At 39.0% G+C, this 14,808-nt stretch overlaps 1 protein-coding gene across 1 annotated transcript; it reads left to right on the forward strand.

Annotated features, from left to right (window-relative positions):
• The first annotated feature begins 12,734 nt into the window (after positions 1 to 12,734).
• Positions 12,735 to 14,496, forward strand: gsx2.L (GS homeobox 2 L homeolog). Its single transcript, XM_018225730.2, has 2 exons — positions 12,735 to 13,219; positions 13,801 to 14,496. The coding sequence occupies exons 1-2, from the start codon at positions 12,814 to 12,816 to the stop codon at positions 14,139 to 14,141; spliced, it is 747 nt and encodes a 248-aa protein (XP_018081219.1). The 5' UTR covers positions 12,735 to 12,813; the 3' UTR covers positions 14,142 to 14,496.
• Positions 14,497 to 14,808: the final 312 nt, after the last annotated feature.

The following is a 14,808-nucleotide window of genomic DNA, read 5'->3' on the forward strand; positions in this document are numbered from 1 at the left end:
TTTACTTAGCTCGAGTGAAGGAATAGAGGAAAAATAGTTCGAATTTCGAATGTTTTTTTTGGCTACTTCAATCATCGAATGGGCTACTTCAACCTTCGACTTTGACCTTCGACTTCGAATCGAACGATTCGAACTATAAATCGTTCGACTATTCGACCATTTGATAGTCGAAGTACTGTCTCTTTAAGAAAAAACTTCAACCCCCTAGTTCGCCACCTAAAAGCTACCGAAGTCAATGTTAGCCTATGGGGAAGGTCCCCATAGGCTTGTGGTAGCTTTTTTATGTCGAAGAAAAATCGTTCGATCAATGGATTCAAATCCTTCAATCGAACGAATAGCGCTAAATCCTTCGATATTCGAAATCGAAGGATTTAACTTCGACAGTCGAATATCGAGGGTTAATTAACCTTTGATATTCGACCCTAAGTAAATTTGCCCCTAAGTGACATTTGTTGTGCACAACCTCTTCCTGCTGTTGTTACTCTACTTTATGTACAGTAGAACCCCCATTTTTCAGGGGGCCAGAAAGAATAGTGTAAAGTCAGGAAAATATATTATGCATTATATATGGGTGGGACCACAAAACATAGTATAACATATCGAAGAACTTTAAATGAGGGTATGTAAAATGGAGGCTTCACTTGTGATGGGCAAATTTATTCGCCAGGTGCGAATTCACAGCGAATTTGCACATTTCACCACCAGTGAATACATTAGCGAATTTGCAACGCCGGCGTCAACGTTTTTTCTATGCTGGCGTCAGTTCCCATTGTTGCCCCGCAGAAGAGGCAATTAGTCACCAGGGCACTCTCCCCGGATCTGCCCGTGTGCCCCTGCCCTATATGTGCAACAGTTACTACTTTATATATTTATAGAAAAGCTGTGTCTATGTACAAGTAATTTGTGTAATATGTTTTCTTCCTTGCCTCTCCCTGGAAAATTTTCTGTAGATGCCCATGGGAGCAGGAAATATAGGCAGTAACATACATGTAGTTTCCACATGTCTACTGCCACCACCTAGGACAATAAAAAGCTGTTCCTCTTCTCCCCTGCTTAGACATGTTCCAGAACATAGAATCTACGTTCTTTGGCACTTAAACTTTAGGGTTAAGCATGTTCCAACTTTGTATATGACTGATTTGGTTTATTTAGCCCTTTGCTCCAGGTCATTCACGTTAGTTGGATTATGTAGTCAGGGACACTTTTTCCCATGAGGAAAGAGACCTTGCTTCAGGCTGTACTTTAACAGGAGTAGAAAAAAGCCTCCCCTGGTAACTACAACCAAATTTGTTGTTTGTTTTTTTAAATAGAAATGTGTCTCTTTTTGCACAGAGAGTGCAATTGTTGCCCCCACAACTGTCTCTTAGTTAAATGTGTTGAAATAAAATAAGTTCCAATCAGTAATAGCAAAAACTTGCTTATTTTGACAAAACTGGGTCCAGGAATAAAGGGCATGACATCTTATCAGCAGTGTCGGACTGGGACACCAGGGGCTCACACAAAAAACGTAGTCTAGGGGCCCGCCAAAGAACCATAGACCAGGGGCCCACTCTAAGTACTATTATTATTCTTCTACTCACTCAACCTCTATGCTCCTAGTCTCTATTCTTTACTTACTATAATCTATTATTCCATTCTAAAGAAATAGGAAATGGACATGAAATAGGCCAAATCTTTAGCAGCACAAGGCCCCCTGACACCTGGGCCCACCGGGAGTTTTCCTGGTATCCCTGTAGGCCAGTCCGACACTGCTTATCAGTCAGTCTGTGTTCAGTTTCATTAGAGTGTTGTAAAAAAAGGAACAGATGCAGCTGTCTCACAGAAGAATGCTGGGTCATCCCAAATACGATCAGAAGAGCAAACCAGCTGAGGTAGAATTCTAGTATGGAAAGTTTAATGTACACATTTCCGCAGCAGCCCCTTTGATACAAACACTGAACAGGACCAATATAATGAAATGGTAGCCAGCGAGGTGATATGTCTGTTTTCCCTGGTTTTCTCTCATTTAGAATCATATTCTTAAATAGGACATTTGTACTCTTTGGGCAAAGTTCATTCATGTAGAGATACTCTGAATAATATGCCCCAGGGGGGTCTCACACATAAGATATTTAGGGGAGCTGTTTTAATTAACCTTTGCATTTCTGATATAATGCTTTAATAATCCAGGTGTGCACATAGCATACTGGAATGAGCAATGAGTTATTTCCTTAGAAAAGTTTATTGGTATTAAAACTAAGCAATACAATAGACATCCATTCCTTTCTGGGACAGAACTGCTACAAATTGACTATTCTATAAAAAATTGCATTTAGAACACAAAACAAGTGGTCTGCTAAAAAAGCTAATATACTGTAGTATGACATAAGGTTATATGGTATAGAGGAATAAAAATGGATTTTGGAGTATCCAACTGTATATAATTGTGTCCTGTGTCCGGTTTATGCAGATGAAACAAGTTTGACAACTGACAAAATGCCAGGAGAACCCTAACTGCAGGAATGTATAATGACAACTGAAAGTTAGTTTTATGAATTATGGTCTTTTGCTGTTTTTCAAGATCCAGTCTATGGCTATGGCATACAGTAATGATCTTTCCTTTCCTTCCTCAAAAGGATAATAACCCCATGCACAATGCAAGATCTATACAAAATTGGTTCTCTGAAATGAAAAAACTTGACTGACCTGTACACACCCCTGACCAACGGAACACCTGGATTCTGAATTGGAAGATGATTGTAAACCAGGTCAGATTGCCCAAAATCTGTGTCCAACCTCACTAAAGCTCTTGTGATTGAATGGAGGCAAATCTCACAAACATAATCTAGTGGAATGCCATAGGTAAAAGTATGCCATTCAGCATAAGATGTGAGGTAGAAGCCAGGTACACTGTATGCCAGGAGGTTTATGGCATCCTCTAGGAAAGAAATTTTTTTTTATATACTGTACCCTTACTAAACAAGTGTATTTTTCTAGTATAGCCCATTGCAGTAACATTCAGCTGCAGTTAGGAGCATATAAATGTGTCATTTCAAAGGCCAATGAAAGTGATTTCCCAGAAAAGTCCCCTTTTCATGAGTACAATTGCTTTCTTCAAGCTGCTAGGCTCCTGTAATGAGATTCTTTTAAGCTCCACATGCCCCCTTCTAATATTGCATCCTCATCATTGGGAAACCCCTGCTTTTTAACCATTACTACATATCTGTTAGCATTCAAATCCTTGGCCCCTGAAAGGAGAACTCTTGCACTATTCTTGCTGAATGCACTTCTCAGTTCTGATCATTCTCTGGCCTTTTGATGTCACACAATGCACGTTACGCCCAAAGATTGTCTCTTTGGACAGATCTACAACGCTTGGCTTGATGTCTGAAGGTGAAATTGACAGCAAGGATGTCGGAGCTCCCACGCTTGGGACAGAGTACAGGGCTAGCACTAGCCTCTCTGTGCAAGGACTGGATATAGTGATGGTGATTTGGTGAGGCAAAATATACACTGCAAAGTCCTATTATTGATGAAGCTGGACTACAGCTTCACTATAACTATAACTCCAAGCACAGTGAGCACACCCTAGACAGTACTATGCTAAAGCCACACTTCTTTAGCAGAAGCTAAAATTGCTACTTTATCAAGCTTTTCTACACTCTGTCCACATATGAAGCAAATTCTGGGTGGCCCAGAAGTTAAAGTTGGCCCAATGGGGCAGTTTATGGGGGACCCTGAATTGCTGTTGGGTCCAGTATCTTCTAGTTAAGTCACTGGATCTGCCTACCAGAGCCAAGCCAAGAGATAGAGACACCAATGACTGCCCAGTGCCAAGCTCTCCCCCAGCCTTTGCTGTCCACCACCATAATCTGCATATGCCCCCCATCTGCTAAAATCCCCCCTCCTTGTTCACTGCCACCTGGCCGTTATCTGCTGTCCCCCCATGCACAACATGCCCCCATGCCCAATGTGCAGAGGACTCAGCATGGTGAAAGCAGATTGGAACAGGACTAATTTTTCCCCTCGTTGTGCTTAAAGGGATACTGTCATGGGAAAAAAAATATTTTTTCAAAATGAATCAGTTAATAGTGCTGCTCCAGCAGAATTCTGCATTAAAATCCATTTCTCAAAAGAGCAAACAGATTTCTTTTAATTCAATTTTGAAATCTGACATGGGGCTAGACATTTTGTCAATTTCCCAGCTGCCCCTGGTCATGTGACTTGTGCCTGCACATTAGGAGAGAAATGCTTTCTGGCAGGCTGCTGTTTTTCCTTCTCAATGTAACTGAATGTGTCTCAGTGGGACATGGGTTTTTACTATTGAGTGCTGTTCTTAGATCTACCAGGCAGCTGTTATCTTGTGTTAGGGAGCTGCTATCTGGTTACCTTCCCATTGTTCTTTTGTTAGGCTGCTGGGGGGGGGGAAAGGGAGGGGGTGATATCACTCCAACTTGCAGTACAGCAGTAAAGAGTGATTGAAGTTTATCAGAGCACAAGTCACATGACTGGGGGCAGCTGGGAAATTGACAAAATGTCTAGCCCCATGTCAGATTTCAAAATTGAATATAAAACAATCTGTTTGCTCTTTTGAGAAATGGATTTCAGTGCAGAATTCTTCTGGAGCAGCACTATTAACTGATTCATTTTGAAAAAAAAATTTTTTCCCATGACAGTATCCCTTTAAGTTATCCATGCCCTGTTTTCCCCTAGTGCTGCTGCCTTCTTATAAATGCTGCTCTTTAGGGCAGTACCACCTGGCTGAGAGCACAGGGCATATTGCTTGGATCCCCTTACAAACAGCTCTGCTCTGCAAATGTTTAGGGAAAGATTTAAATCTAGAAGTTGAAGGAATAAAGGGTAACCTCACTGACAAGTGTGACTACAAAGTGTATATTATCCTAAAGTCTTCCTCTGAGTTGCAGAACCCCCTCCCCCATACAAACAAGATAATTTAAAGGCCAAACATAAAGAAGAAAGTGAGAGAAATTAATATTGCAGCTGTTCCTCTGATTAATGAGAGATAATTGCTCATGAAAAGTCACCCCTGTGTCCTGGATCTTTGTTCTTTTCCACTATTATTGAAGACTTTCTTGAAGGGTTCTTTTCAGTTTTTTTGGCATTCAGAGTGTTGCCTGGTTACAGATAAAGGGGAAATTTTGGTCTGTATCGGGTAAGATGTGCCACAGACAGCAAAATCACAATGCCAGCCTCTTATACACAAGGATGGATACAAGTTAACTATGCACTTTCAAGAAAACATTAATAGGCCTGTTCACGCTTTCCATAATGACCCTATTAGTGGTCGCATGAGCTTGCGGTTTTCTAGAAATACTTTGGGAATGATCCAAATAGTGTGTGCGCACTTATAACATGAATACACATACAGGTATGGGATCTGTTATCCTGAATGCTGCAAATTGCAGAGTCCATTATAAGCAAACAATTACTTTTTTTTAATGATAAATAAAAGAAGAAAAAAAGATGAAAGTAACTTGATGGTAACCCAGCTGCATAAATCCCTATTGGTCGCAAAATAATCGTATTGGGGTATTAATGCTTTTTACGGTACAGTTATTCAAACCACAGAAGGAATCTTTATCCAGGAATCAAGCATTCATAGATGCCATACCTGTGCATAGTTGGTCTTTATTTGACTATATAAGCTCTGCAGAGTTTTAAATGTTTATGAATTATTCTAAACTGTTTTCCTTTTTTTACCAAAACCTCAAAAAGACAGATAGATGATGATAGACAGATAAATACAGAGATAACAGAGATATGTCAGTATGTATATGGATAAGTGGTTAAATAATAGATAGATAGATAGATAGATAGATAGATAGATAGATAGATAGATAGATAGATAGATAGATGATAGATAGATAGATAATAGATAGATAGATAGATAGATAGATAGATAGATAGATAGATAGATAGATAGATAGATAGATAGATAGATAGATAGATAGATGATAGATAGATAGATGATAGATAGATAGATAGATAGATAGATAGATAGATGATAGATAGATAGATAGATAGATAGATAGATAGATAGATCGATAGATCGATAGATCGATAGATAGATAGATAGATAGATGATAGAGTAGAGTAGAGTAGATAGATAGATAGATAGATAGATAGATAGATAGATAGATGATAGATAGATAGATAGATAGATAGATAGATAGATGATAGATAGATAGATAGATAGATAGATAATAGATAGATAGATAGATAGATAGATAGATAGATAGATAGATAGATAGATGATAGATAGATAGATAGATGATAGATAGATAGATAGATAGATAGATAGATAGATAGATAGATGATAGATAGATAGATAGATAGATAGATAGATATGGATCAATAAATAGATGATAAAGTAATAACAGTAGATAAATCACTATAGATCAAGAAATAAATGGTAAAGAAACGTGAATAGATGGTTAGATTTAAATATGGAAAACTAAATAGAAAGATAATTAAGAGATAGATAGATAGATAGATAGATAGATAGATAGATGATAGATAGATAGATAGATAGATAGATAGATAGATAGATAGATAGAAAGATAGATGATAGATAGATAATAGATTGATAGATAGATAGATAGATAGATAGATAGATAGATTTAGGGGCATGCTAGTAGGGCTAAATAAATAAATGATAAAGCCAGTAGATAGATAGCTATAGATCATTAAAGAGAGGATAAAGAAGTTTGATAAATATCTATAAAACTTCTTTAGCCTCTCTTTATTGATCTATTGATAAGAATAAATAGAAAGATAATAAATAGACCCATAATATTTGGATTAGGCATAAAGATAGAGGATGGCTGGATAGATGGATGGACGAATAGAAAATCAGATAGCCAGATGGAAAAGTTAGATTCCTGAATTCGCTAAATGGTTATGATTATTTAGGCCATTCTACAGAGTGGTTTGCAAAGCAAAGAAATCCAGTGGAAAGAGATTTGCAACAGGTGCTCAGTGGATATAAATACACACCCATAATATGTCCCTGTGCTAGACATCAGATGGTATATGCTTACAGCGTCCAACATGATAGATAACTCTTCTTTTCTAAGAGCCTACTCCTTATATAAAGAAGGCAATTTTGCTACATTGCCATTTGTTCCACAGCATTGGGCTAAGAGCAGACAAAGCTATACCCTGCTTCCCCCCCCCCCCACCCCAACTAGAACGAAGAGAATCAAAGGATTTTCCCTTAAAAGGACTCATTTTCTCCTTGAATTATGAAAGTAATGGCTAGGTAACAGCCTGTGCTCTGTACCCAACTGCTTAATACCTTCTAAATCCTTCCACGTGGCTCGACTAGTTGTGGCAATTAGAGCTCATTATAGGCTCATAAGAGCTCTCATTTTGCGGATTACTTCATGGCCAATGAAATTTTATCAGACAGAATTATTGAAAAATCAAATTGTAACGAGGTCCGTGATCTGGGGACACACGCCTTGCATCATTCCGCCTGGCTTGGAATAACTCTTCCTTAAAAAAAAATAATCACAGTTTTTTCATTCTATCATTGCTCAGACTTTATTATCCCAATTACTCGCTCGGATCCTGATGTGTGATTTCTTATCATTCTGACAGATATGTATAATATATCCATGCTTTGTATGAGATCAGAGCTGGGCTCCCAGCAGCACGAGTGCATGTTAGCTCACAGTACAATAACAGAGACAGGATAAACCTCATGTTATTGTGAATGAATCCCAGGCAGGCGGTGCTGTTTTGTCTCTGGAGCTGGATTTAAAGGAACAGTAACACCAAAAAATTAAAGTCTTTTAAAGCAGTGGCGTAACTACCGGGGGAGCAGGGAGTGTTATTGGGCCAGGGCCCGCACCCCCTCAGGGCCCCCCGTTGGCGGTGCACCCCTGGGGACAGCCATTGAAAGCTGAAAAAGGAGAAAAGGCACAGCATATTCAGCAGATAACAGATAAGCTTTGTTGTATACAATGGGATTTTTAAGAACTTATCTGTTATCTACTGTGTATCCTGTGCTTGAATGGCTGCCCCCATGGCTTCACAGCAGCTTTTTTATATAAACTATAGTTTTGTTTCTAAAGCAGACACACCAGTTTTACTAGTGCAGACCAACAGTACATTATATTGTCATTCCCTAAAGACACTTACCGGTTTTGGTGTTACTGTTCCTTTAAGTAACACCAGGAAATGTTTACTAAAGGTATAACACAAGTGCTGGAGTACTAAGGGGCAGAAATCCTTAGGCATGCCAAGGTATGATGAGAATTGTAGTTCAGCAAATGACAGAGAACCAGTGCTTTAAAAGCAGTAATTCAAGACAGCGGTTGTCATCAGGAAGTTCAGTGTTAAGGTCAATCATGAAAATTTTGGGGTGAACTGGATACTCAAGGTGAATGTAATTACAATATTTTCTGTTATTACATATGAGGGGGGTTATTTAAGCTGCACCATAGAGAAGGACTCTAGCCCCCAAAGTCCTAAAACACCCCCAGAGGCTTTAGGAGGATGTTGGGAGTTTAGTAGTATAAATTCATATACTGGATGAAAGTAAGATGATAGTAAATACGGAGATTGTATAATTGTCACTGACAATATAAAGAGACACAGATTCACACTCTGTACAGCTATATTAAGAAGCGCTAGCGCTACACACCTGTATTTAAAATGTAAATAAGGCTTTCTGCCTGTTGCTTTATTTAAGAAATAGCCATGTTTTTTGTAATCTCTTCCACCTACCAGTGAAAAAGTCATTAACAGTGAAAGTGTTTTTATTTTCCATTGTACAGGTGGTATGCAGTGTCGCTGATAAAGGAGGAGGAGTAAATTAGTCAATTTACCCTTCCCCGTTAAGCTCCTTGTATAATGAACTTCCCCTTATCTGTAACCCTGAAACACAGGCTGCTACTGGGGAAAGGGTGGATATTTTTTATACAGAGCTCATAGTTTCACTAAAGGTCATTATTTCCTTATTTTTAAGGCTGTATTTTTAAAATATCAACCAACTGAAGAATTTTCCACTGGCCATATTTTGAGTGCTAATGAGTGCTTATTTGCTATTTAAATCTGTACTATGCTTGAACATTTAACTCTTCAGCCACAGGTGTCTGCACTTTAGCCCATGACCCCAGCCCAGCCTGGCACTGACAAAGTTAAAGGGGTCCCTGGTGTGTGTATGTATAAATAGACTCCAGGAAGAACTGATCTTTTTGTTAAAGGGATGGTTCACCTTTCCGTTAACTTTCAGTAGTTGGCCGGCTGGACTCCTGGAAAAAACCCGGTTGGCCCTGCCGGCCCAGACCTGTTTCCTACACAATGACCCTACCACTGTTTCTGACCTCCCTACCTGGCCCCCTCCATGACCACAAGCAGAAAAGGGTACGTTGTGGCTCAGGAAGAGCTCCAAAGGGGAGCCCCCCCAGTCCGACACTGACTGTTAGTATGTTATAAATGCCCACTTCTAAGCAACTGGTCTTCATTATTTCTCTTTTATAGTTTTTTAATTATTTGTTTTTTTCTTTGACTGACCCCTTCTAGAAAGCAAATGTTCTATAAGGCTACACATGTATTGTTACTAATTTTTACTCATCTATATGTTTAGCTCCTCTCCAATTCATATTCCATTCCAGTCTCTTATTCAAGTCAGTGCGTGGTTACTAGGGTGATTTTTACCCTAGCAACCAGATTGCTGAAATAGCAACCTAGCGAGTAGTTGAATAAAAAGCTAAAAAACACAAATAATAAAAAAAAATTAAAACCAATTGCAAATTGTCCCAGAATATCACTCTCTACATCATACTAAAGGTTAGCTCAAAAGTGAACAACCATTAAATATGCAGAATGTAGGAGAAGGAATATGGTTAAAAAAAAAAAAAAGACTACTTATTTAATGTCCGTTTTGTCTATTTTCTCCCATTTTTAAGAAACATTAAAATTCTGCTTTAAAAATGCAGGAAAATAGACCTTTCCTCGTGAGGCAACTTCGGGCGACTTCGGAGAATGAATTGGCGCGTGTGCTTAGCGACGTCGATTTTTCATTTTAGCCAGCGCAAGAGTGAGGGAAGGCGTTCAGGGACTAAATCTCCCCAAAACGCCCAGTGTGATCTTACCCTTAGAATAGACCTTTAGAGACCACAGATCTTATCACTACAGGATTATGAGCCCTTAAAGGAGCAGATCACTGTAATTAGAAACCTTAGCAAGGCAAAGGAAATAACTCTGGCAGTGCCAGGCCATATATATATCCTAGGCAACCTGGGCAGCCAACTTGTGCCCCCATAAGGTCTCCTTTCTGATTTCAACTTAATCAAATTCTGCAATGAGAAGTTACAGAACAAAGTAAATAAACAAACAATAAATATTTATAAATACATATAAGGAAATGCATTTCATGGAACACAGAGGAGCAGGAGAGCACTATGGCTATTCTCCCCTCCCAGCTAATACTTTCCAAATCCTTTGAGAGCTGACACTGATCTGCCATGAGTTTAAAACGTGCTAATTGTTGTCACAAGATGTAGGATTAGCACATATCTGAAATAACTCTCTGTTTAAAATCCGCAGACCCTCCTTCCAATAAGTACTTTCTAATGGAATCTTAATCACATCCAAATAGCTCAATAACAGATTTCACAATCTAACTGCCTCCAATAAATCCTGTTCTGTTGGGGGGGGGGATCCTGATGAATCGCTATCACCCCACTTGTTTAATTGTCCTGAAGCAGAGATCGTCAATAAGTTTGCTGATAACACCAACAGGTGCTAATTGGCGCTCATACAAGAGAATGGACCAGATAGAAGTGGGATTTTGCGCACAAGAGACCCAGCAACTTTTCTAGCGCATTATGCGTCAATATCTGCTGCTGCCCATTGCGCTGCTCCGAATTTAAAGTGGAAGCAAACTTGGTCAATACTACTTTTTGTACTGGCTTTTAAACGTGCTTTATTATTATTATTAATTTCTTTGTTTCCTTTGATAATGTAGAAAACCAGAGGGCGTGACTGATATTAACCTGCCCACAGCCAACCGGTACTTCTATATTTTTTTTTCTTTACATTAGAAAAGCTTTGTGCCCCACCGTGATTTCATAATTAAACATTTTACAATCAAAAAGAACATTCCCCTGGCAATTTCCATACTTAGTAAAAAGCTACCAGATCTAAGATTCCCCCCTTCCAAAAACAGTTAACAGGTAATTAAATAATATATTAGTAAAATATAAAATAAGTGCAAATGCCGAAGGTCGTTTAGAATATAAGCTGTTTAGAGATCCCAACTGTTTGTTTTTTTTAGTGTATTTGTGAAGGAGCGACAGTTTGCCCCAAGTCTGAGCATTATCCCCCTGTATGACAGTATGGCAGCTCCTTGTATCAACAGCCAGTACATATACCTTCCTTTCTTCCTTCCTTCCTTTCTTTCTTGCTTTCTTTTCCTTTTTCTTTTCTTTCTTTCTTTTTCTTCCTTCCTCTTTCTTTCTTTCTTTCTTTCTTTCTTTCTTTCTTTATCTAGCTATCATCTATCTATTTATCATCTATCTATCTTTAATCGATTCTTTCTTTCTTTTTCTTCTTTCCTTCCTTCCTTCCTTCCTTCCTTCCTTCCTTATCTTCCTATCTTCCTTCCCGTCTTTCTTTCTTCCTTCCTTCCTTCCCTTCTTTCTTTCTTTCTCTTTCTCTTTCTTTCTTTCTTTCTTTCTTTCTTTCTTTCTTTCTTTCTTTCTTTCTTTCTTCCTTCCTATCTATTTCTTCCCTCCTTCCTTCCTATCTATTTCTTCCCTCCTTCCTTCCTATCTATTTCTTTCTTTCTTTCTTTCTTCCTTCCTTCCTTCCTTCCTTCCTTCCTTCCTTCCTTATCTTCCTATCTTCCTTCCCGTCTTTCTTTCTTCCTTCCTTCCTTCCCTTCTTTCTTTCTTTCTCTTTCTCTTTCTTTCTTTCTTTCTTTCTTTCTTTCTTTCTTTCTTTCTTTCTTTCTTTCTTCCTTCCTATCTATTTCTTCCCTCCTTCCTTCCTATCTATTTCTTCCCTCCTTCCTTCCTATCTATTTCTTTCTTTCTTTCTTTCTTTCTTTCTTTCTTTCTTTCTTTCTTTCTTTCTTTCTTTCTTTCTTTCTTTCTATATCTAGCTATCATTTATCTATTTATCTATCTATAATCTATTCTTTCCTTCCTTCCTTCCGTCCTTCCTTATCTTCCTATCTTCCTTCCTTCCCGTCTTTCTTTCTTTCTTCCTTCCCTTCTCTCTCTCTCTCTCTCTCTCTCTTTCTTTTTCTTTCTTTCCTCTATCCTAGATAGCATATACCTTCCCAACAGACAGAGGGACAGCTACGAGCTTCATTCTATTCTAAATTATCAAAAAGATTTCATTTCAACTGAGACGTTACCATAAAGGAGCGGCAGCTGCAATTAACCAAAAATCAAAATAAAACCTTAAACATTCTGCTGTTGTTGTATCATAGTTGTATGTAAAATATAATTTATCTTCTCCATGCTTATTTGTACCACATAAGGGATGAGGGTTACACTGCATCCACAGTGAACACGAAAAAAACCCTTTTGTAGCATTGTTTTTGTTACTTTAGACAAGTGGGCTCAATCAAGTGAATGAGATTTAGTTCTGCACTTCTTTCACTTGTCACGTGTTAAGGGGCTCTCAGAAATCCCAGTTGGGGAGGGGGGCACACGTGGGTGACGTTAGGACCTGCCCTCTCCAGGGACCCTTTTGTTAGCAACTCAACATAAGCACCTTGTGAGTCATGAGAGCTTCAGAGGAACCTTAGACTGTCACTGAGAAAGGAAAAGAAGGGACTGTCTGACTGCTACAATGTCTAGGTCTTTTTATGTTGACTCTCTAATTATCAAAGATTCCTCCTCAAGACCAACTCCAGCCTTGCCTGATCATTCCCATCACCACCACCACCACCATGGGCAGGATTTCCTTCTGCCCATCAGCATACCATCCCCAACTGTCATGTCAATATCTGCCCCTGTGTGCCCTTCTAGGAAAAGTGGCAGCTTTTGCGTCTGCCCCATCTGTGTGGCTTCTCACCTGCACTCCACCAGGAATGGCATCCCTCTGCTCAAAAGTCAGTTCTCTAATGGGGAGGCGCAGTACTGCCAGAGGATGAGTCAACAGCCCAGCCCAGCCATGGTCCACCCAGCGCATACACCTGTCTGCAGCCCAACCTACAATGTTGCCGACCCCAGGAGATTCCATTGCATGTCAATGGGTAAGTGACACCATACTCGATACTTCTGTAGGAGTTATATAACTTATGTAAGGAATCTGCAATCTCTAGCAACTTGAGTTATGTCAGTTTTCCTATATGTTATCCAAGTTTTTAGCATCAATGTGACATGCCCTTGGTTGCATACAATACAGTTGTCCATGCAGAATTACATTTTAAAACGGTGCACACAGTTGATTTAACTTCAAGTTGCTGGAGTATTTTCTTATTACGAATTTGATCCATTTTTGGAGAAATAATACATGGCTCTGATGGGCTGATGCAGAACAGAATGTAGCTTTAATCGTTTTGCGTTTATTGGTTTACAATGTTGCAATTGGTTGGGGATGAGGGGAAAATCGCCTAAAATGTTTTGTTTTTTTTCAGTTTGTAGACTTTCATGTTTAAGTTGGGAATCTACAGCAGTTGCTGAACCACAACTCTCTGCATTGGCTACTGTTGGATGGCAGAAGTTGTAGTTGGGTTCTGGGAGTTAAAGTTCAATCCAGTTTAAATAGCATTCATAAACTGAACTAGATTACTTTATATATGTCTCTATAATGTGGTATTGCTTTGATGTACAGGTGGAGCAGAGAACAGCCAGGCGCAGAATGGCAAGCGAATGCGGACTGCATTTAGCAGCACTCAGCTTCTGGAGCTGGAGAGGGAATTCTCCTCCAACATGTACCTGTCCAGGCTGAGGAGGATCGAGATTGCCACCTACCTGAGCCTGTCAGAGAAGCAGGTGAAGATCTGGTTTCAGAACAGGAGAGTAAAGCACAAGAAAGAGAACAAGGGCTCCCAAAGGAACACCCACGGGGGCTGTAAGTGCGCAGGGCCACAAGGGCATTACCCCAGATCAGAAGATGAAGATTCCTTGTCTACAGCTTCAGCAAGTGAGGACAAGGAGGTGTCACCTTTATAAATTGCTCTACCTGCAATAAATGTCTTTGTGACTCTATGGCACTTATGATCCACACCAGGAACGTTATACTGACTCATTCAAATACCCCCTTATTTCACAATAAGCCTTTGGACACATTTTTTTTTTTTTTGCTGAATTTGGGGACTGAATATATTTCCCTAGTATGAGAACAAAGTCAGGGGTTCGTTTTGTAAAAAAAATTGCTGTTTTTTTTTTGTTACTAGTCGCCTGTAGGTTTTTATGCAACAATCTGTAAATAGTCTCATGCCCTAACGTTTTGCAAATCCACCTGCGAGTGAATAGTTTTATACAAATTTATATTTATATTTATTTAAATAAACGAAAATATGGGTAATAAGTCTGCTGTTGTTTGTCATGTAATTCTATTGTGTGATCTGTCTAGCATTTCATATTCAATTTGCACTTAGATTAACATTAGAATTATATATTGTACAATGGTACTGAGCACCTCATCTATTAAATTCAATTTATTGTAATGATTGTGTATACATTTTGTACAGACCAACTTAGTGAACCAAAAGCAATGTGTGTAGTGTGGCATTGGCGTTGATACAATAGGTATTGCCTTACACATAAATGCAATACAGAAAAAGCCAGCAGGCCTTTCTATGATCTGTATTAAAATATATCAACTCAATCAAAACTG

Source organism: Xenopus laevis, chromosome 1L (genome assembly GCF_017654675.1).
Source record: "Xenopus laevis strain J_2021 chromosome 1L, Xenopus_laevis_v10.1, whole genome shotgun sequence".
NCBI lineage: Eukaryota > Metazoa > Chordata > Amphibia > Anura > Pipidae > Xenopus > Xenopus laevis.